This window comes from Sminthopsis crassicaudata, chromosome 1 (assembly GCF_048593235.1).
Source record: "Sminthopsis crassicaudata isolate SCR6 chromosome 1, ASM4859323v1, whole genome shotgun sequence".
NCBI lineage: Eukaryota > Metazoa > Chordata > Mammalia > Dasyuromorphia > Dasyuridae > Sminthopsis > Sminthopsis crassicaudata.
Window position 1 is genome coordinate 424,020,946 of NC_133617.1, and position 24,882 is coordinate 424,045,827.

At 35.7% G+C, this 24,882-nt stretch overlaps 1 protein-coding gene across 20 annotated transcripts in view; it reads left to right on the top strand.

The window, feature by feature from the left end:
* The window catches only part of RBFOX1 (RNA binding fox-1 homolog 1), a 2,692,248-nt gene that overhangs the window by 386,132 nt on the left and 2,281,234 nt on the right, over positions 1-24,882 (top strand). For all 20 annotated transcript variants that reach the window (XM_074280462.1, XM_074280471.1, XM_074280466.1 and 17 more), the window contains exon 3: positions 2,351-2,410. In XM_074280462.1, coding sequence (XP_074136563.1) covers positions 2,351-2,410 — 60 coding nt within the window. The remainder of the gene's footprint in view (positions 1-2,350; positions 2,411-24,882) is intronic.

Sequence of the window (24,882 nt, forward strand, 5' to 3'; positions counted from 1 at the left end):
AACATAGAATTTAGAGTTGCAGGGGCCCTTAGTTATCTAGGTCAGTCCCCTCCTTTTACAAATGAAGAGCATGAAGACCCTTTTTGGCTAGTATGAGTTAACCAAAGTTGTTCATGTGGTACAAAATCAAGGTAGAATTCACACTTGAATCTCCCAACTCTAAGCAAGCAAAATAATAGAGATATTTTGCTAGGACTGGCTTCCTATTTTAGTGGAGATAGAAATCTCCAGAGAGAAATCTCAAGACAAATCTCATAGCACTGTTATGTCCAGTACAGGAAGGAGTAGGGAACTTACCACCCAGGCTGGCTTCCTACCCCAATGTTACATCGCTATTGTATCATTTTAGTTGTCTCACTCTTCATTTTAGGGTTTTCTTGGCAAAAGAGAATGGAGTGTTTTGCCATTCCCTTAGGTTACAGCTCATTTGACAGATTAGGAAACTGAGACAAATAGGGTTAAGTGACTTGCCCATGATCACACATTAAGTAAGGGTCTGAGCCAGATTGGAAGATGAGTCCTCCAGGTTCCAAGCTCTGTCCATTGTCCCACCTAGGTGTCCCTTCACCTCCCAGTTATCCTTTCCCAAAGAGTAATTGAATTAGTTAGTTAAATGGTAATTCCAGAAAAATAATTAGAGAATTGCATGTGAAAATGTAAATGTCAAGGTTTAACGTATTTTAGAGATTTTAATGGGAAAGACAAGATTTTTTGAGTCAGATGGTAACTGATTTATCCTTTTTGTGTATTGTGCATCTTTGAAAACGGAATGAGGTAATTAGAATTCTACTATATCAGTGATGTTGGGGGGGCAAAGTAGTGAATAGTTAAAGTTTTTCTATTAAAACTTTTTTATTTTCAAAACATATGCATACTATATTGAATTTATGTATATTTTCCATGTTTAGCATATATTGGGTTACTTGCCATCTAGGGTAAAGGATAAGGTAAAGGGGGAGGGAAATTGGAACACAAGGTTTCGCAAGGGTCAAGAATGAAAATTGTTTTGCATATGTTTTGAAAATAAAAAGCTTCAATAAAAATATATGCATAGATAATTTTCAAAATTCACCATTGCAAAATCTTGTGTTCCAAATTTTTTTTCATTTCCTTCTCCCATCCCCTCCCCTAAATGGCATGTAATTCAATGTGTTAAACATGTGTAATTTTTCTACACATTTCTACAATTATCATGGTGCATAAGAACAGATCAAAAGAGGAAAATAATGAGAAAAAAACAAAATGCAAGCAAACAATAATAAAAAGGTGAAAATAAAATAAAGATCCCTTTAAAAATTAAAGCAGTAGGGGGGCTAAGTGGTGCAGTGGATAAAACACCAGCCCTGAAGTCAGGAGGACATGAGTTCAAATCTGCCCTCAGACACTTAATACTTCCTAGCTGGGTGACCCTGGGCAATCACTTAACTCCAATTGCTTCAGCAAAAAAATAAAAATAAAAAATATAAAAGCAGTAAGAAAAGTGATGAAGAGGGATAGAAATCCAGCATCAGCAGAACATAGCAGAGAGGATGAACAAGTTTTGATGAAGGTTTGAGAGTAAGGGTTTCAGGGAAAATGAAATTCCTAGGTGGCAGAGTCTACAAGGTACTGGCTGAATTGATAAATTGGGTGAGTTTATAGATAGCTTTTGAACCAGAAATGCTAGAATATCTGGGGCCTAAGTATTAAAGAAAAGAAGACTAGCTGCCTCTCAGACTTAATCATAGAAAATTTGAGTCAATGAATATGAGGGATCCTAATTCCAGTGATCAGGTCTAGATAAAAGGTCCTATAGAATCAAAAAGGGAACTAATTAAAGGAAGCACTTGGAAAGAACAATTGAATGTTATTTACCTATACTAAACTGCAGCACATAAACTATAACTGTTTTCTGTAGCTCTAGCCTACTGTCCCTCCCACATTCACTCAAAGCTTAGTGATGCCTTTGAACTGCCTGACAAGGGGTGGGAAACACCAGACAGAAAGCAGAATAAATCCCAGGACCAAGGGCTTAACTTTTGAAAAAGAAGTCTTCCCTGGTATTAGTGCTCTTTAGGAAAAGCCTGATGAAGTAGAAGGCAAAATGGGAAAAATGAACTAGGGAAAGCTTTTCAGTTGTACTTATCTTTGAACTAGGATGGAACTTATCCCTTATTCTGAAACCCGGTTGTGTCTCAGCTGCATCATTCCAGGACCTCAGGATTGGCCCTTATTGGGGGTAGAAGGTGAGTGATCAGAGAGAGGGCACCCAATGCCATTCATCAACTTCTTTGGGGCTCATTCTAAATTGGGTTTTGCCAAATCGAATTGCTTTCCTCAACTTGGGTTTCTTTTTTCCCCTTCTCCCTAGGACTATAAATCTGACAATTCTACGCTCACTTCCAGTGCCAAGAGCAGTCCTCAAGGTCCGGTAAGTAGAAGCATTTTGCTGAACAGATTAGATTCTGTAACTACTTTTGCATCCTTTTCAGCTGCCTGTGCCTCAGTCATCAATCACCAGGAGTGCTTTTACCTGAAACTGAGCTAGCTGGAGGAGTAACTGTATTTGAGCTGAATAAATGTTCCATAGCCCTCACACATTTCTGATTAGGAAACAGCTGGGGACAGGTTCTCAGCCTGTGCAACTTGATGAGAAATCTGAGAGCTACCTTGGGGAGAACTCAACTCCTACCTGGAGAATAGAGCCAGAGGGGCAGTGGTTGGAGGTAACGCCACCAGTCAGAGCTCTTCTACCTCAAAATGCTGAAGTGGCTTGTTTTGTTACCTCTGGGATTGGTTGATACCACGCATTAGAATGGCTGAACAAGGCTTAAAGGGGACCTCATGATAGAAATAGAAGTTTCTGGTGACTGGTTAGAATTTTCTAAAGTTTTGCATTTAGATTAAAGAGAAACAGGGTCCTAAGAACACTCTAAAACATGGCAAGGCAGAAATATCATTAAACCAGGAATCGGAAAACTTATATTCCAGTGCCCAGTTCTGCCACTACTTACCTGTGTGACCTTGAAAAAAGTCATCCCATCTCTTTGGCCTCAGTTTTATTATTTGCAAAATTAGGAAGTTGGACTATATGGATTCTAAGATTTTGTTGTTTTAGAACTTTAGCAGTCATACAGGGACATGGTAGGGAAAAGCACCAGTGTTTACCAATTCAAGTGCCCCATCTTCCCCTTCCAAAAGCCCCTTCCCATCCACTGGTATCAATAAGTATAACAAAGAATGGAAATTATTGGATTTAAGTTTTATTATTGTCACAATGAGGGGTTTGGATTCTAGGGCTCCATGATTTTCTCCAGTTTTAAATCCATGATTCTATAAATGATGGGATGATTTACTTTCTTCAGTTTAGTGTTACTTTCCTCATCTGTATAATGGGAATAATAATAGCACCAACCTTCTGGAATTGTTTGATATGTTTATACAATATATTGTATGCAATATACAAGGATACATTTATAAAAAGATATATTTATAAAATATTTACAATCCTTAAAATAGCATACATATATATTATGTAATTGTTAGCAACTGCAAAATGTAACTTTTAGTAATAGAATCTGTCTTACAAGCTACAGTGTGGTTCAGATGTGAGAAATGTGTAAAGTTTTTTTAAACATTTTAACATGTTATATACATTTTAATTACTATTAGTAATAACAGAGTGGAAACAATACTGGCCTTTGAGTAAAGACACTTGAATTCTGGTCTTGACTTTGCCACTCACTACCCATGTCATGGGCACAATTCTATGCTTCTCAGTTGCCTCATTTGTACAATCTGAGGAGGTTGGAGTAGATGGATTAGATTTAGAATACTTTTCCCATTTAAAGTTCTTTGAACTATAGGAAGCAAAAGCTCCTTCACTATAAGGGCCCATTCAATTTGCCATTCAAATAGTTTGTTTAAACTCTTTGCTGGCACTTTCATTAGGGAAATAATTCAGTAAAGAAAGTTCCCATGAGGTTGTCTAAAATGGCCATCTGCTATTATTGGCATCTTAAGAGAGAAGAGAACAGACGCTATTATCTGAGGGTTTTGAGACTGCAAACAGTCTGCACATCCCTAGGGGCACTGGCTGGTGTCTGGATGCCATGTTTAGGATCTTCCTTTTTCATGATATCAGAGAGTTTTAGTTTAAGATAGCACCTTAACCATCATCTACACCACCCCCAGACTTCAGTTTTGGTCTCTTATACAACATTTCTTGTATGTGTTAGTCTTAAGATTGTTGCCTGAAGTCCCAATCTACTTTTAAAAACCTTAATTTTTTTTAGCGTTGTTCCTTATAAAACATATATCAATAAATTGAAATCTACTTCCCTGGCCCAGAACCTATGATCCTCTGTTTTCTGGAGCAAAAAGGGATAAATTTAAGCTATTCAAAGATTTGAAAATAGCAATGATGTGTTTTCCCTCAGTCTTTTCTTCTTTACTTTGACGATTCAATATTTTTTCAATTCAATCAGTCTCTAGAACACTTCCTATTTCTCTTATCCTCTTGGTCACTCTCTGGGTACATTACAATTCATTAATGTTGTTCAGTCATTTCAGTCATGTCAGGTTTCCCATGATCCAATTTGGGGTTTTCTTGGCAAAAATACTGCAATGGTTTGTTTTCTTCTCCAGCTCATTTTACAGATGAGGAAACTGACACAAACAGGATTAAGTGACTTGCCCAGGGTCACACAGCTAGTAAGTAGCTGAGCCCAGATTTGAACTCAGGTTTTTCTGACTCAGGAGCAGCCTACCCACTGTGCCACATGACTGCCCTCCATTAACATATTTCCAAAAATATTGTCCTCATGATAGGGCCCAACATTCCATTAGCTTTGGACAATATAATCAGATCTCTAGGTAGAGTAGTGGACTTGAAAGTAGGAAGAACTAAATTCAAATCCTGCTTTCAAGCACTTATTAGTTATGTGATCCTGGGTAAATGACAACCTCTCTCAACTCAGTTTCCTCATCTGCAAAATGGGGATAATAATATCACCTACCTCCCAGGATCACATGATGATCAAAGGACATAACAAATGCAAGGCCATTTACAAAATTTGAAGTCTTTATAAATCCTAGATGTTTTTATCATTCAATCAATATATTTGTTATGTAGATCCCAATTGTGTTCCAGGCATTATGCTGTACTATATTCCTATTACTTAATACAGACTAAAATCAAATTTCCTCAAATAATTGTTGAGGCTCAGGTTCAATTTGATTGGTGGGTCCCTTAATGGAACTAGCTGTCACCTCCAAAGAAGAGAATTTGATTTAATTGTGAGATGAAAATAATGGTTCTAAAAGAATGCATTTATACAATGCTTCTTTATTTTTGCTCAACTACTATCTCTAAAGCAACTTTGCAAGGCAGAGGAGTCATATTTATGCCCATTATAACTAGATAACCAATGGTTCAAAGAGCTTGAGTGATCTTCCTAAGGTTATTCTGCAAATTAAGACTTCAGAAGTAAAACTAGAAGCAAAATTATAGTCAGCTAATAATAATTTATTAAGTGCCTATTACTTGCTAGGCACTGTGCTAAGCACTGGGGATACAAATAAAGGAAAAAGAAAGTTCCTGCTGTCAAGGAGTCCAGTCTAATTATGTCAAACTCTGAGAATTGGACAAGACCACAGAAATGATCTAGTCCTCAAACACAATATGAATGTTGCAATATGCCTGACAAATGGCCATAGTTTCTATTTGAAATTTCTCTCTTCTTCTTGTCCTTCTTTTCTCTTTTCCTCCTTTTCTTTTCTCTTCCTCCTCCTCTTTTCTCCTCCTCCTCCTCCTCTTTTCTCCTCCTTTTTCTCTCTTCTCCTCCTTTTCCTCCTCTTTTCTTCTCCTCCTCTTCCTCTTTTCTCCTCCTCCTCCTCTTCTTCTTTCTCCTCTTCTTCTTCCTTTCTTTCTTCCTAATTGTCTTCTTTTCCTTTTTTCTCCTCCTCTTTTTCTTCCTAGTTGTCTTCTTCTCCTCTCTCTTTTTCTCTGTCTCTGTCTCTTTCTTCTCTCTCTCTCTTCTTCTTTGTCTCTTTCTGTGCATCTATCTCTGTGTGTGTGTATTTCTTTGTCTCTGTCTCCCTCCCTCTATTTGTTTTGGGAGTACAACTCAGCACCTTACACAAGGCTGTTCTAGGCAATGTAAACTTGAGTTTAAATCTTGCCTCAGAAGCTTATTAGCTTTGTGACCCTGGACAAATCATTAAATGTCCATCATGATCAATTTTCTCATCTGTAAAATGAGAATAATTATGGTTCCAGTTTCACAAAGTTGTTGTGAGGATCAAAGGAAATTATATATATATATATATATATTATATATATATATATATATATATATATATATATATATATATATATATATATATATATAAATATATATGTATATATATATAAAGTACTTTGCAAATCTGAAAGTTCTCTCTAAATGTTAGCTCTTTTAAAAATTGTAATTGTTTAAATTTTTTTCCCTGACATTAAGCCTAAATTTTCTGCTTTGTAAAATTCTGCTTGTTTGTAGTGGTTATGCTCGGAGACCAAATAGAATAAATCAAATCTCTCTTCCACAGTTTTCCAAATACTTGGAGTCAATTATTACTACTCCCCATGCATTCAAGTTTTCTGTTCTCTAGGGTAAAAGTCAAGTTCTTTCAACTTATTCTATGGCTCTCCATCCTCCCAGTTGCTTTCTGAATGCTCCTTATTATTTCCTGAATAATGATTCCCAGAACAATAATTGAGATGAGGGCTGATGAGGGCAGAGTAGGATATAACTGTCACCTCTCACTATGACAGTTGTGGGCCCTCTGAAATGAAGCCCAAGATTGCTTTAGATTTTTTTTTTATCAACCATGTCATACCGCTGATTGATATTAAGCTTTTGTCCAGGTATTTTTTTTTTTCAGAAAATTGCTAAGTATGCCTCCTCTGTACTTGTGAAGTTGATTTTTTTTGCACCCAAAATTTTATGTTTATTTTTATTAAATCCCACCTTATTAGATTTTGTCCAATGGTCAGCAAAATATGACACAAAGTCTAGACTGACACCTATTTTTCTAAGATCTACAGTTAAGGTTTGTTATAATTTTTGTAATACTTTATTTGAAAAGGTAAAATTCATCCTTAGCTCACTGACTATACAAAAATAGGGAGTTGCCCAAATTTGGCTGACTCCTGCTCTAATGTGTCATGACCATTTTGAATCCTGACTCTGTCATTCATTGTGTTTGTTGCCTCTCCAAATTTTATGTTATCTGCAGATTTGATGCTTCTATACAAGTCATTGGTAAAAAAAAAATTAAGTAACATCAAGCTTACTACAGATCCTGGGGTGGTTCCCCTAGAGATCTTCTACCACATTGATTCTGAATTATGAATAATCACTCTTTCAGGCCAACTCTCCAGCCAACTCTGAATCTGTTTGATTGTTTTATTGTTTAGACCATGCCCCCTATCTTGTCTATAAGACTAGAAAGACATAATTTAGCAAAAGTAGATCCACAGCATTTTTCTCATCTACCAGTTCAGTAATACTATTAGAAAGTTAAATGATGTTAATATAGCATCTCCTGTTCTTGATGATTGGGCTTTTTTATGACTCAGGTCATTTAATTCCAATTCAATTCCATCCAATTCAATAAGCATTTATTAAGTACACATAAGATGTTATATTATGTATAGGGTATAGAAAGACTAAATAAAAATAGTTCCTACTTTCAAGTAGATTACATTATTTCCCCTTTTTGACCTTAATATTTTCTGATATTTTATTTTTCTTTTTAAAAATAATTTTATTTTAAAAATTATTGATACCTTTGGATTTTTATATCAAGTATTTTTCTCAATGTATTCCTTCTTCTCTCTGTCTTCAAAAAAAATTAAATTTTAAAAGGGAAAAAACAGTTAAAAATTAGCCAATAATTTAAAACATCTTTATCATCTCACATCCATAGTTTCCTACTTCTGGAAAAAAAACCTGGGGGGAGATATCTGTCTTCTCATATTGTATCTCTTTTGGGGGGCCAACCTTCACTTTTGGCTGTTGTATTGCATCTTGTTTTCCTGGTTTTACCTACTTTATGCTACATCAATTTATGCTACACTGAAGCTTTTCTATATTCATCATATTCATCATTTCTTGTAGCACAGTAATATTCCATTGCATTCACTTACCAAAAATTTGTTTAGGCATTTTCTATTCACTTGTTATCTACTTAGTTTCTAGAGCACTTCTATTTTACAGGTAATACTTTCTCCAGTCTTTAGTTCTATACCATTTTCATTTTAAAGGTTTTTATTAATTGAACTTGTAATTTTATCAGTTCATAGAAATCCCAGGGAGAAACTTCCTTTACCAATGTATACCATACAAAATAGTGTTTGATCTCTACTCTTTGGAGCAGCTAGGGGTCACAACGAATAGAATACTGGGCTTTGAGTCAGGAAGACTCGGTTTCCTCAATTCAAACTCTATTACTAGCTATATAGCCCTGGGCAAGTCGTTTACCCATGTTTGCTTCAGTTTCCTCATTTATAAAATGAGCTGAAGATGGAAATAACAAGCCATTCCAATGTCTCTGTCAAGAAAACTCCAAATGGAGTCATGAAGAATCAGAAATTATTGAACAACTCTATTCTATGGTTTTAGAGAGTTGTCTGGAGATAATGAGAGGTTGTGATCTACTGCAGTGGAATTTTAACTCAGTTCTTTCTGGTATTGAAGCAAACTCTCTTTCCATTATTCCATAATGCTATGCTAGGTTTTTAAATATTAAAGTAGTATCCCATAGTATTATCATGCTGATTAGGCTTTGAGATAGCAATATTAATCCCAATTTACAGCTAAGGAATCTAGGCACGGAATAATCAAGTGACTTTGAGTTAGTTTATGGAGAACAGGTTTCTAAATAGTTACAAATGCTTTTCATTATCAACAATGATAGGAGAAGAAAAAAAGAAATAAACCTAGGCTGAAGTGGTAATTTTTAATAATGGGATCAAATTCATCCTGCAATGATACACCTATTTATCTGTTAGGGTAGTGAGACAAAATTTTAGGCTTTCCTGAGTTAAGTAATATAAGGAAAAATTATGCATTGTTTCTGTTTATAAAAATACAAAACATGAGAAAACTGTATGGACTGATTCAGAGTGGCATTAAGCAGAACCAGGAAAAGCACTATACATAGTGACTACAACAAAATAAGTCAGAAGAAAAATAATGCAAAACTTTCATTATAAATGATAATCTTGATCTTACAGAACAGATAAGAAAATATTCCTGATTCTTCCTTTGGAGAACTTGTGGGTTGCCAGAAGTGGAATGTTGCTTATCCTCTTAGGAAAACAGTGTTAGTTGATTTTGCTGAAATATTTTCGATTTTTTTTTATTACAAGGGAAGGCTCACCAAGACAGGGGTATTCAGAAATTCATATGAACACCAAAAGAATGTCAATAAAATGTTTTTTCTTTAAAGACTATGTTATGATCAGCAGGATGATTCCAGAGAGATCTGGAGAAACTTATATGAACTGATGATAAGTAAAATGAGCAGAACCAGGTAACAGTAAGATTATGTGGTTATCAATTCTGATGGACACAACTCTTTCCAACAATAAAATGATTCAGGGCAATTCCATTGATCTTGTGTTGATGAGAGCCATCTACACCCAGAGAAAGGACTGTGAGAAGTGAGTGTGGATTACAACATAGCATTCTCACTCTTTTTCTTGTTGTTTGCTTGCATTTTTTTTTCTTTCTCATCCTTTTCCCTTCTTGATCCGATTTTTCTCGTTCAGCAAAATAATTACATAAATATGTATACATATATTGGATTTAACATATATTTTAACGTGTTTAACATATATTAGATTATTTGCCATCTAGGGGACAGGGTGGGGGGAAGGAAGGAAAATTTGGAACTCCATCCCACCTCCACCAATCTCACTTTCACAGTGGAGGGGCATGGGTCATTGCTGGACACCCCCTCTCCAGATGTGATGTATTCCTTGCCACGAAGCAAAGGACAGGAGTTTCCTGGCTATTGAGGGAAAGGTTTGCTAGGGCAGCTGTTCTAACTTTAAAAGCTATTAAGGTGTCACCTCTATTTTATCATGGTAATTCTGCAGTCCCCTCCAGAGTGAGATTTGCAGTCGTTAGCTGCATTATTAGAGGCTTTATGGTCCTTGGCTGCACTAGGAAGGAATGATTTCTCAGATCCTCTTATTTCACTTCACTCTCTACTCACTGAACTTTATGTGTCCCCACTGCTATTTCTGACCACTGGCTCTCAGGTCTGAAAAGCATCTCCTTGATACAGCCTCTCCTGAGAATTTTAGGTTCGATGTGTAAAGCTTCATCTTTCCTGGTGGTTTCCTAAATGCACAGAAGCTGGGTTTTATATCTGTCTAAAATAAGGGATCCCTCAAGGAGTAAGGGGGAGTAAGGACCCCTGGGTCTTCCATACCTCTCTGGGAGTATATAAAGCCAGATAAATTCCGGAGCCACTTGGGGTCTCTCTAGTTACCTGTAAAATGAGAATTCTGTTCTGATTCCCCATTCCCTGAACTCTCTTTCTCATCCTCATAGAGACAAAAGACTTGGAATCTTTAGGAAGAAAGGAATAGGGATAAGGACTGAATCTGTGACTTTCATGTTAAAAAGGATTCTTACATGAAAACCAATGCAGGTCAGTACATCTGCTACAACTAATAGTATTGATGATTTGCCCAGAGAGTCCTGAGAGGTTAAGTAATTTAGGTAGGGTCACACAGTTGGGATAAATCAGAAGCAGGATTGAACCTAGGTCTGACTTTGAGATCAGCTCTGTATCTGCTTTGCCATGAAGCTTCTCACATTAAGAGGAAATATATTTTGATAAAATGGGTATTGACTAAAATCTTCAGAATTTGGGAGACAGAGGTCTGGAGCTATGATTTCATTAATATAAGAACTCCTGATAAGAAAATCCCCTTTGCCAGTATAATTCAGCAAGTGATTTCCAACTTATAACATGAGAGAATTACCAGAGCCCACTGGAAATTTACGGTAAGAATAATAGCATTTATATAGTGCCTTAAACTTAATATATATATATATATATATATATATATATATAATATTATGCATAATATCTTGTTTTATCCTCAGTACAGCCTTAGGTAGTAGGTGCCATTATTGTTCCCATTTATAGATGAGGAAACTGATAGTTTGCTCTCTGCTTGTCTACATCAGGCTGTTTTTCCCTATAATATTTGTACAGTGGAAAATGTCTGATTTTAGCTTCTCTATGTTTACCTAAAAAAAAAAGTCATGCTTCATAAAAGCCCCTGTTTGGGGCTTTTTCATTGCTTCAAGGATCCCACACTTCCAGGAGAAAGAGTGGAAGAATATTGCCACAACTCTTCTCTAACTTAAAATAGGTTTTGAGACTTTCGGTGACTGAAATATTTATCACACCTAATTTTGAAATTGAAGGCGGGATCTCGTTATTGTGTCATTTTCAGTTGTCTGATTTGTTTTCACCCCTTTTGAGATTTTCTTGGCAAAGATACCATTGTAGTTTGCCATTTCCTTCTCCAGCTCATTTTACAGATGAGGAAACTGGGGCAAACAAGTTTAAGTGATTTACCCAGGGTCACAGAACTAGTAAGTATCTAAGGCTGGGTTTGAATCAGGTGTTCTTGATTCCATACTTGATACTTTCTCTGGCATCTAGGTGCCTCAGTACTTGGAATAGCCCTCAAATGGGAAACAATACTGTTCATATCCAGGCCTATCGTCAAAGTCTTTCCAACCTGATTTGGTCCTTGCCAAAGTTGGAAAGTTGGGAAAGTTCTTGTGGGAATAATTTTGCAAAGGTAGGAAAGATGCAAATCATCACTGGATTAGAACTTGAAAAAAGGGCTGATTAAAACATTCTTTAGAAAAGAACACTGTGAACTTAATCTTCCCTTTTCTTTAGTTAGAGAGGAGTGGGCAGTCTCTAGGGTACCTGCTTCTTACTTCATTTCTCTCTCATCTCTCAAATAATATGGGCTGATGAGCCCACAGGGATTTTTAGGTGAGTTATTCTCTGATATTCTCATTTTCCCTTCATTTGCTCAAAATATGGTCTAGGTTTTTTTGCTTGTTTTGAACTTTTTATCTGGTTCTGCTAAATACTTCCATCATTTATTTATTTTTGTTCATTTAGGAGAGAATGTATAATTCTACAACCTTACAGAAAAATAAATATTTAATCAAATGCTGCCACCTTTTGGAATTTGACAAAACTGACTCTGTATAAGTTGAAAGGCTATATATAAAACTAAATTAGAAGTGCCACAGTACATATTTCCTCACCACCAATTTAAACAAAACAATCTCTTTAGAATGGGTGTATTAGGATCAAAGATCTAGGCTGGAAGTGATTTAAGTAATTATCAATCTATTAAAGTGCAAAAATGTTTGTGGCAGCCCTTTTCGTAGTGGCTAGAAACTGGAAAATGAATGGATTCCCATCAGTTGGAGAATGGTTGGGTAAATTGTGGTATATAAATGTTATGGAATATTATTTCTGTAAGAAATGACCAGCAGGATGAATACAGAGAGGCTTGGAGAGACTTACATCAACTGATGCTGAGTGAAATGAGCAGAACCAGGAGATCATTATACACTTCAACAATACTGTATGAGGATGTATTCTGATGGAAGTGGAAATCTTCAACAAAGAGAAGATCTAATTCAGTTCCAATTGATCAATGATGGACAGAATCAGCTACACCCAGAGAAGGAACACTGGGAAATGAGTGTGGACTACTTGCATTTTTGTTATTTTTACCTTCTGAATCCAATTTTTCTTGTGCAACAAGAGAACTGCTAACTTCTGCACACATATATTGTATCTAAAATATACTTTAACATGTTTAACATGTGTGGGACTGCCTGCCATCTAGGGGAGGGGGTGGAGGGAGAGAAGGGAAAAGTTGGAACAGAAGTGAGTGTAAGGGACAATGTTGAAAAATTACCCATGCATACCTTCTGTCAATAAAAAGCTATAATTAATAAAAAAAAAAAGTAAGTGAGAACTAAGGGAATGAATTTGAACAAATGTTAAAGATATAATAATGTGATCTTTTATAATCTTTTATATTTATGCTATTGTATATTAATATTTATTGTTATATTTTATATTCTTCAACATTTCATTCATAGATTTTTAGAGTTAACTCTAAGGCTGACTTTTTGTTGCTGTTGAGGCAACATTTTGTTTGATTCGAATAAATGACTATTTTTATCAAATACACATGATAAAGCAAAAAAAAAAAAAAAAAGAAAAGAAAAGAAAAGAAAAAAAAGAAATTATCAATCCTGCCTTCTCACCAACTCTCACTCTATTTTCCAGATAAGGATTAGAGTTCCAGTTAAGATTAAAATGATTTGCTTAAGGTCCTATAAGTTGGAAGTATCAGATCACATTTGAACTCAGGTTTTCTAACTAGAATCTGTGATTTTTTTTGTGTGTGTGCTGTACTGCGATGACATCTATAGTCCTTTATTAAAGTCAGAAAACCTGAATTCTAGTTCTGTTACTTGCTATTAATTATTATTATTTTCTAGTTCTAGTATTTGCTACTAATTTTGTGTCACTTTGGGTAAGTTATCTAATCTTTATTGGACTCAGTCTCCCCATCTGTGAAATAAAGATGTTAGTTTCAACAATCTCAAAATCTATTACAGGTCTAATGTTCTGATATTAGTAATTAATGACTAAAGGCCATGTTTCCATGATGATAAGCTATAGAATATGATCAAGGAATCATTACTGTTTGCTGTCTCTGTTCTAAGAAAATGCACCAAATTCTTGTGTGTTTCCTCAATCCCATTCACTTTCTCCCTGCTCCATCAATGCGCTGTTCCAGCCATGGTCATCCCTTTCACCATTGCTTCTGGGTTTCCCACTTATTTGTAATTAACAAACAAGTTTTGTAATTATAAACAAGAAGTTTTTAGTTAACAAATTTTCTAATTACAAATATGTTTAAAATAAACAAAGTTCCTTTAATTTTGAACCTCTTCTTTTTTTGCTTCTGTCATATGCATATTCCTTCACTGAATTCTGTTGACATTCCCTCTCTGGACATCCTTTCTGTTTCTACTTGCAACATCTCATACCCCACTTCACTGTGAACAATGGGAGAATCAGAATACTTCTTGCTTCCCATTGCCATTTGTAGACCATTATTCCAAAATGTCTCTTGCCTGTAGGTTCATCCTATACAAATTTATCATAAAATCTAAATCTTGGCTATTATTTACTAAACCCCAGGATACTTTTCTTCTTTTACTAATAAATTCAGTGCCTTACTCACAAACTCCCTCTCCATTCCAATTCTTAGCTTTATGATTTTTATTGTTTAAGACTCCCTTTGAGATTTTTCTTTGTAGAGATACTGAAGTAGTTAATCATTTCCTTTTCTAGCTCATTTTTACAGATGAGGAAATTGAAATAAACACAGTTAAGTGACTTGTCCAGAATCACAGAGCTAGTTTCTGAGGCTAAATTTAAAATTCAGATTTTTTCTGGCTCTAGCCCCAGTGCTCTAGCCACAGCTCCACCCACCTGCCTTTAAAAGACTTCAAAGTAAAATGGTATTTACACACATATATTATATCTAGGTTATATTGTAACATATGTAAAATGTATGGGATTGCCTGTCATCAAGGGGAGGGAGTAGAGGGAGGGGATAATTTGGAAAAATGAATACAAGGGATAATATTATTAAAAAAATTACTCATGCATATATACTGTGAAAAAAAATTATAAAAAAAAATAAAATTCCCCTTAAAAAATAAATAAAAGACTTCAAAGTATGGGTCATCCTAAAAAGTTTTAGTGTACTATTCAATACCAAGACTTTGGGAACACCTTGTACTTCAGATCCTAATTTTCTCAGTTACTCTATTCTGTTCCCAAGAACTCTTTCCACTTCAGTTGTACAAAAGAGATGATGATTTTTTCATCTTGTCACATATATGTGTTCTACTTAACTCCAACCTTTATTTATTTAGTAATTAGTATTCCTTAACCTAGTCTTTAATTTCACATGTCCTCTGATTTCCTTATACCTCAATAACTTTCTAGATCAACCAATTCATGGCTGTTATGTTCTTTCAAGTACTTTAATATTTTGTTCTCCTACTGCTCTCACCTTGCCAGACCCCAATTCTGGTTTACCCTTATCATTTACCTCCTTAATTCCTACTTATGTATTACTGAAAAGAGGAAGTCAGAAAGTTAAAGGTGTCCATTACAAATTTACATTATCTAATCTCATTTGGCCTTCAGAGCAGCAAGATAATCCTTTTATTCTTCCTGAATTGATTCTCTATCTAACTTACTACATATATTTCTCACCTTCTCTTCTCTCCTCATGTACACTACAGACTCTCTTCCCCATACCTCTACACTCTTGACTAAGGACCTTTCCCATATATCAACAAAACAAAAAATAATTGAGGACTTCCATCCCTAGCTTCAACTTTTTCCCTTGTCCCCTTCTGTCCCCTTCTTCTGATATAGTCTCTGATGAAAAAAAAATTGGCCCTTCTTCTTGGTAATGGCCTCTTACATATACTATCGATTTTATTCTCTGTTTCTCTTTAGAAGACTACCATCTGTTATCCTCTCAATCTCCTTAATCTTCAGTCTTTTTCTAACCACTAGCATGTTCCTTGCTCCCTAGAAATATCTTTCCAATCCTTAAAATACTCTCACTAGCTCCTGCAATTCCCCATAGGCCGCCTTTCATATTTCTCTTCCCTTTCTGAACTAAACTCCTTCAAAAATTTATTTACACTTAGTATCTTCATTTTTCCTCTCACTCTTTTCTAAATTCTCTGCAACCTGGATTCTGTTCTCATCTTCCAACTGAAACTAATTTCCCCAAGGTTATCAATTATTTCTTAATTGAAAAACGTATTGACCTTTTCAGACTTCTCATTCTTTTTTCCTTCTCCTGCAACTTTCCTTCTATTTTTTTCAGTGTGACATGGTTTTCTTCTCCTTCTCATCCTTCTCATTAACAATTCATTGGTTGTTCTCCCTTACCAAACTTAGAATCAGACTGTTAGAGTAAGACGGCATCTCAGAGGCCATCAAATCCTACTCCATTTTATAATGAGGAAACTGAGGCATACACTGAAATTCAGTGACTAGCTCAGGATGTTATGTCTATGTAAGTTTGAGCAAATTACTTAACCTCTTTCTCTCTGGTTTGTTCATTTGTAAAATGAGGGAAATGAATCTGATTATCTCTGAAGTCTCTTCACCTTTAAATCTACAAGCATATGTTTTCACTACAGAATGCACTGGCTCAGCTTTTATTGAAAACTTTTTGGGATGATTGGTTTTTGGGTACAGTTGTCACACTTGCTGACTCATTACATATGCCAGCCATATTATTAAGACTAAAACTCTGCTATTTTTTGAGGAATTTCTGTCTTCTAGAAAATGTCATAAACTTCATCCAGATGCAAGGCTGCTTGCTCAGAAGGCTGGGGTTGGAGAAAGTCTCAGTGCCTCCTGGATTTCTGTCATCTCTTCCCTCCACATGAGCTGGCCTTAGGCAGAGTCACTGTCCTGACTCCCTGTGGGCTCTTGGTTCCTCAGCTAGTTCCACTTCTTGTTACTAATATGCCTTTCCATAGGCTAGGCATTCATTCAGTAGAAAACCAAGTGTGAGGACAAGATAACAGCATTAAGAGCAGAAGGACGAAGCTGATACTCAGAGCAATGAAACTCAGAGGCTTAAATTCCTTAGCTTCAAAACATCACCCCCAATTTCAGTCATGTGATTCTGATTAAAGTGAATAAGAATTACTTGGATGAAATACTAAGCACTAGTCCAGACCATGGGGGAAGTCAAGGGAGAGTTCTATTCTTGAAGTTCCTTGATTTCCAAATTCAAAATGAAAAGGAAGAGAACATGCCTTTTTTTCTTTTTTTCTCTCCCTGAAATAGTGAAGGAGGAAAGAAAACAATCCTGGTCACAAGAGAAACTTTGGCAAATTATAGATTGGATTATTAAGATAGATCCTAAAATTGGGAAGGTTTGAATGATTGAACTTATTCTTCCTGTGATGAAAGCCTTTCCTGGAACTGGGCTGAGATTTTGTGCCCATTGTATTAGTCTGATTGGACCAGGAGATTCCAGTGTGGTAAAAGATCAGTTTCTAAGGGTCCAGAAGCAAGAGATGAACTAATGAAGCAGGAGGATATGTTACTAGCAAAGAGAAAGAGAGTTGAATTTGAAATCAGAGAATACAGTTTCACATAGCTGCTCTGCCATTTAGTGCCTAAATAGCTTTAGTAACTCACTTAATCTTTCTGGAACTCAATTTTTTTATCTGTAAAATCAGGGGGTTAGAAAACTGATGACCAATTAATGTCCCTTCCAGTTCTAACTCTATGATATTTGAATATCATATAATAATAGCAAATATGAAGCTAAGCACATGCAGATCCAGGCATCCAGAGGCAAATCCAGGGAGCAGAATCTAATCTGATCCAATAAGCACACATTAGGAGCAGCTAAATGGCACAGTGGATAGAGTGCCAGCTTTGAAGTCAGGAAGATTCCTCTTTCTGAGTTCAGATTTAGCCTTAAACACTTCCTAGCTTTGTGACCTTGGGCAAATCACTTAACTTGTTTGCCTCAATTTCCTCATCAGTAAAATAAGCTGGAGAAGGAAATGGCAAGCCACCCCAATATTTTTGCCAAGAAAACTGCAAATGGTATTATAGAGCTGGACATAATTGAACAAGTACTCATTAAGCATTTGCTATATTCAAGATACTATGACCAGAAGAATAGCTATGTCAGTCAGTCAGCTAACAAGCATTTACTAAATACTTACTGTATGCCAATACAGTGCTAAGCTCTGGGAATACCAAAATAAGCAAAACGTGGGGTTTTGCTTTCAAGAAGTTTACTTCCTAATGGCAATGATAACTTCTTTGTAATATAAGATTTATTTAGGTGGTAATCTCATAGGAACTGCACTAACGCTAGGAGGAAAAGGAGCAGGAAAGGTCACTTGTTAACAGCTAGCTTTTAACTACATCTTGAAGAAAGGCAGGGAAGCCAGAATGTGGAGAAAAGAGTAGAGTTTTGTAGGCCTGGGGGACAAACATTGAAAAGGTACGGAAAGTGCTAGGAATATCAAGGAGGCTTGTTTGGCAGGGAGATTCCAGGGATGAGGAGGACAATAGTCTTAATCTAGTTTGGAGCTTAAAAACCCCACAAGAATATAACATAGTTTGAGAAAACATTCACATACAATTTGACAATAATGTGAGCATCCTCTTGTCCTTTTAGGCTTTACTCTCCTAGTTCTCCCAAATAAGCTTCAGCAACGGACAGCTCCTAACAGTTGCTGGCATTTTCTGAGGGAAACAGCTGTGTCTGAGCAATTGAAGGGTGCCAGAAGTTATTTCTAGGAGCCAATTGGCAGCTTCCCTGGAATCTCATGCTGATGCTGTGTCTTTGTTTTCAATTTCTTTCCAGTTTTTATTTTCACATTTGGCCATTTCAGTGGTAAAATGTCAGGAGAACTGTTCTTGATTCAACAAATATTCATTTATTGCCCACCTAGTGCTCTAGATGCTGTGCATCAACAAGGTACAGGGGACCTGGGATACTGATTTTTCTTGCCTTCCAGCCCCTTGAGTTTGTGGTTTGGATTCTTTCTTCAGAGTCCAAGGTGTTTGCTTAACTGATAGTTGGGACACTTGAATTTTTATCTGGTGTGACTTGAGGGGGGTACCAGAAATAGCTTTTGGCCAGCAACATTTCTTTTTCTGGTCAGTCAGTGTAGAGTTGAGGGAGGGGAGGAAATGATCGTGGTTCTTTAAGTTATTATCTTTTTAGATTAATTTATTATTTCTAGATGGTTCTATCAAAATGAAAGTACATTCTCTGTTTCTCTCAAGGTCCAGGTTGGACTCATGTAGTATGTTGTATGTCTTTTTACTTAAAAAGGATCTAAGGATACTATTGGATTGCAAGTTCATTATGAGCTAGTAATGTTGCACTTTAAAGAGGAAATATGTTTTTTTTTTTTTCAACCACACCTATGATTTCACTGGTGTATATGACTCCATTTCAGTGAAGTAAACCAGCCTAGTTGGGCCATAAAGTGTATGAATGGGAGTAAAGTAAAAGAAGACCGGAGAGATAATGAGGGGCTACGGTTTTGAAGACTTTTAAAAAGTCTCACAGGATGCTGCATATTTGATTCTGTACTTGACAGGAAGTCAGGGAAGTTAGGTGACATATTTAAACCTTCTCTTTAGGAAAATCACTTAATAACTGAATGGAAGATGAATTGGAGTAGAGAAAGATTTGAGGCAGAGAAACCAGTTAGAATGCTATTATAGTAATCCAGGCAAAAATGTTGAAGAGGTTCTGAACTAAAGTGGTGGTGGTTATGTCAGTGGAAGGGGGCATATACAAATGATGCCTTGAAGGCAGAAATGTCAAGATTTGGTAGCAGATTTGTATGATGAATAAAAAAGTGAACTAAGGGTGAACAATTATAGATGAATAAATTGATCTTTCAAATAACAATTAAGCACAGACATTGTGCTAAACATTGGAGATGCAAAAAGAGACTAAAGTCAGTCCTTGATTTTTGGAAGCTTACACAGGCTGTCTGTATGTTGTAGATGTGCATTGTGAATTGTCTTTCCTGATTATATAGCAACATTTTTTCTAACATGTCACATTGCTTGCAGTTGCTTATTCTTTCCACCTCTGAAGATCTATGATATTTATTATATTTTTATATTTGATCTGGCATTGTAGTTATTAGTGTATTCGTCTTAACTTGCTTTCCAGGCTGAAATCTTCATGGGGATAGAGACTGTGTCTTATTCCTTGTGTATCCCACAGTGCCTTTAATTCAATTCACTTCAGTTCCATTTAATTTAAATTCAAAACACATATTTAAAGCACAAATTGATATAATGGAAAGTGGATGCTCAATGAATATTGAATGAATGGCTATTGGAGGACTAACACATTCATCCATTGTATGCATTATTGTATCAGTAGAAAAGATGGACCTTAGAGAATTTCATAAAAGATGGGTAGGCTTTAAAAAATACAGATAGGAAATTCTTAGTGAGAAAGGAAAAGTCCAAAATATGGAAAAAATAAGACCAGTTAAGACTTTGTGAGTCTCTGGTTAGCTGAGGTTTATATAAAGGCCTACCTTGGAGTGGCTCTTTTTGCATTAACAAAGAATTAGAAACTGAGTAAATGCCCGACAGTTGGCTGAATAAACTGTGGTATATGAAAGTAATGGAATATTATTGTTCTATAAAAAATGATGATTTTAGAAAGTCCTGGAAAGATGTACATGAATGGATACTGAGTGAAATAAACAGAACCAGGAATACACTGTATACAATAATAGTCAGAATGTGTGATAATCACCTATGAAAACTTGATTCTTCTCAGTGGTTCAGTGATCCAAAGCAATCCCAATAGACTTTGCTCAGAAAACGTCATCTTCATCCAGAAAAAGAACTATTGAGATTGAATGTAATCAACACATACTTTGTTCACTTCCTTTTTTCTCTTTTGTTTCCTCCCCCAGGGCTTTTCCCTTTTGTTCAGATTTTTCTCTCCCAATATTATTCATAAAAGCAATGTTTATCAAAATAAATAAATAACAAATAAAGGTTTATCTTGGGTTGAAGGAAGGAAGGAAGAGATTATATATTGGGGCAAGATGGAAGGCAACAAAAAACAATTTCTACTTTATATGTTTGCATAAATTGGGCCCAAGCTAAGCCTGCCTAGTCTGTTCCAGAGCATTTCAAAAAGTTTTCCTATTCCTTAGGAAAACTGATTACAGTATTAGCTAACTGTATAAGTGCTGTAGTAGGCTAGGTAATTCCACATTTTTCCTGGCACCTTCCTCCCTGAACTTAGCAGGATGTCCTGATGAAATCCAGGATCTAATTTTGTGGCCTAATAATCCATCGTGCAGAGACTGCTGGGCTGCATTGCTGACTAGACTATCTGCAATTTGTGGCTGCTCTTCGAGCCCCTGTAAGAAATGCAGTCTATTTGCTTAAGGTTTTACCCTTTACAGAAATGGTCATACTTTTTTTTTCATCTACATTTCACAAATCCATGCCAAATATTGATATTTGATAACTACAAATATCACACATAGCTTTTAATCAAGAAAGACGGAGAAAAGATAAGGGAAGTAAATAGGGCTCTGTGAGGTGGTTCAATATTCCCAATAATGATTTTGCTAAGAAATAAAATTACTGGGGAAAAAAAATTGCACTCTGTGATATGAATGGAAATGTGCTGAACTACCTGAAATTACCTTGCCTCCCATCTCCAGGCCTCTGCTTGTACTCAAGTTAGATGTTCATTACCCATATTGGTAGATGCTATCTCACTTTACAGAAAGGAGAGATTTATTTTAAATGTGGATTTCCAATATGCCATCAGCCTATTCCATTACTAGCTAAGCACATTGAGCCAACTTCTGTCCTCTATTGCTCATAGGAAACATGGAGCAGAATGTGAATTGTTGAACTGTTATTACCAATTGGACTATCAGAAAATGGTACTGGGCAGTGACTCCATGAGCCCCTCTTTTGTGGGAAGTCAGGTACTTTGAAGTATGACTGGTAGGCTCTTTGCCTTTTGTGTGTTTAAAAACGTCAAAAAGTGGCATTTCTATATCCTTTTAGCTTTGGAAAGTACCACATACATGTTGTCTCTTTTGGGCTTCTTATTGACCTGGTAAGATAGATGCTATTGGTGTCATAAACTCTATTTTAGTGATGAGAAAATAAAAGCTCAGAAATGATGAGTGATTTGCCTATAGTCAAATAGTCATTAAGTATCAGAGGTAAAATTCAAATGGCCACCTTCTTATTCTGAACCCAACATTTATTGACAAGGAAATTTATTTGTGGGTTGTTATTTTCCCATGGTTATACAGTTAGTGCCTTTAATAGGCAGGGTTTCAAAGCAGATCTTCCTGACTCAACTCTTGTATCTTAGCTACTATCTTATTTTGCCCCTCTCTTATATCAAATCCTGTTTTCCAGAAACAAGAGAATGAACTCCAGGTAAGAGTCCAGATGTCTACCTAGAAAATGTTTATATCATTCTATGTTTATCATTGTAATTCTTGTCCAACTACTCTGTCTCTAATATGCAACAATTTATGTATATGCTTTCTTTCCCATATAAGTATTTTGAGGATAGAGTTGGTTTTCTTTTTTTGTTTGTTTGGTTGGTTTTTTTGATTCCTAATATTTAACATAATTGCTGGCATATAGTAAGCACTTAATAAATTCTTGTAAATTGTGAATTGATTGACACTGGCTTTGAGACCCTGGGAAAATTGCTTAGCTTCTCAGTGCCCTAGGCAAATTGTAGGAAAGGTACTACCTTGTAGAAGTGCCTTACCTGTAGTTCTATGGACTGATAAAACCTCAGGTCTGTAAACCAGATTTGTCCTTCCCTTCATTATCACTCCTTCTACCACTCTACTAATTTCAATAACCTTTATTTCTATCTTAGATTACCCTAATGGCCTCCCAGTATGTCTCTTCATTTCTTGTTTGTTTTTCTATACTCCTACACATTGCTATCAGATTAATTTCAAAACACAGACATAACAAAATCACTGCTCCTCAAAGATTTTCCCAGGTTCCTTCATGCCAACCAAATCAAAGCCAAATGCCTTTGCCTTGTCTTTTCTGGTTTTCTACAATCTGGCTTTAACCTGATTTTCCAGTCCTAGGTCAGACTGTTCCCATCATAAACTTTATGTTCTCAGAAAATTGGAATAATTTGCCACTCCTCTCAGAATACATCTGAGTGAATTTGTAATAAAAAAACCCCCAACAAATTCAGTCTGAATCCTGTGCTTGAAACTTCATAGCTGTGGTGAACACAGGCAAGTTAATTAAGCTTGCTAAGCCTCAGTTTCCATATGTAAAAATGAAACTAATAATACCTGTAGTACTTTCCTTATTGAAGGGAGTGTCATTATTAACAAGCTAATGTAAAGGACTGTGAAAATATGGTAATTCCATATACATAAATTACTATTATTATTATATTCCTTTGTTCATTTTATTTCATGTTCCTGGGCTACCTTCCTCTACCATTCTACCCATCCATCAAGACTGTTCTCATATGCCATTTCCTCCCTAACCTTCTATATGGAAAGTATTTCTCCCTTAGAAAATTTCAAAGGACTTTTTCTAATGTTGTCATCATATTTTAATTTGTGTTGAATTTATTGGCTTACCCAGTCGCCAATTAATCTATAAGCATTTATTGAGCATCTACTATATACCAGACATTGTGTTTTATATTGAGGATATAAAAACAAGAATGAAACAGCCTTTATCATCAAGAAATCTATGATCTATTTAGGAGATGAAATTTTAAATGTAAGTATATGTAAAATATATGCAAAATAAAAGTAATTTTAGAAAGTTTTACATATTTTACATTTTACAAATGAGGAAACTGAGGCAAACAAGGTTAAGTGATTTGTCCAGAGTCAGACAGCTAATAAGAGCAAATGAGCCCACATTTGAACTTGATTCTTCTTGACTCCAGGCCTGGTGTTCTATCCACTGTGCCATCTCACTGCCCTGTATTTATTATTTAATTATTTAGCCAATAGGTAGTGGATAACTATCAATTTAACCAATCAAGAAAAACAATAGGTAGAAAAATGGTATATAAATTGAGTTTTGAAGTCAACTGGAGTTTCCAAAAGGCAGAAATGAGAATGGAGAGCCTTCCAAGCATGAAAGTTGGCCAGTAAACAGGAACAGAAATAAGAAGAAATTTTTGTTTGAGAGGTGCAGCAGGAAGACCAAATGGTAGTACTGTAGAGTCTGGGGAAGTGATTAGTATATGATAAGGTTGAAAAAATATAGATTGGGGCCAGCTTGTGAAGAGTTTTAAAAGCCAGATAGAAGAATTGATATTTGATCTTAAAGCAATAAGAAATCACTGGAGTTTTTTGTATTGTTTTGTTTTTTTAAATAAGGTAGCAATATATTCAGACCTGTGTTTTAGGAAAAGCTCTTCAGCAGTTGTATAGAGAATGAGTTGAAAAGGAGAGGCACTGGAGGTAAGAAGATCAAATGGGATGATATTTCGATAGTTCTGATGAAAGGTGAGCTAGGGTAGTAGTTAAGTGATTAGAGATAAGGAAATGAATACAAAGATGTTTTGGAGAACTGGGAAGATTTGGCAATTAATTGGATAAAGGGAGTTAGAGCAAGTGGAGAAGCCAAAATATACCATTATCGTGTATAACTAGATGACTTAGAAGAGTGCTTGGATGTGGGATCAACTTTTTGGGAAAGATAATGAATTTTGTTTTGCATATGATGTAATTTAAATGTCTATCTGCCTATCTTATTATCAGTATTTAGACTGTGAATGTTTATAGGACAGGAACCATGCCTTAATCATGTGAATACCTGGTATATAGCAGGTACTTAAATATTTGATTGAATGAAATTAGCATAAATCCAATGGATCTAAGGGAATCCTGAATCACTTCTCTATGATGGACATTTGCAATCTATAAGAAATCATAAGACTTTACCCTTCTATTGTGCTAAAGCATATTGAGAGTTCACATGTAGACAATGAGTATCTATTCATGATTACCCAATATACTCACCAAGCAGTAATTCTAGTTCATCAAGGAAATATTCATATTATTTTGTGACAGTGTTAATGTTTTGCAGTTGACTGTCTCTCAAGAGGGTTCTTCCCATCATTAGCTTTTAGTGTCTCTCCCAGACCACTCCCTTCTGAGCAAA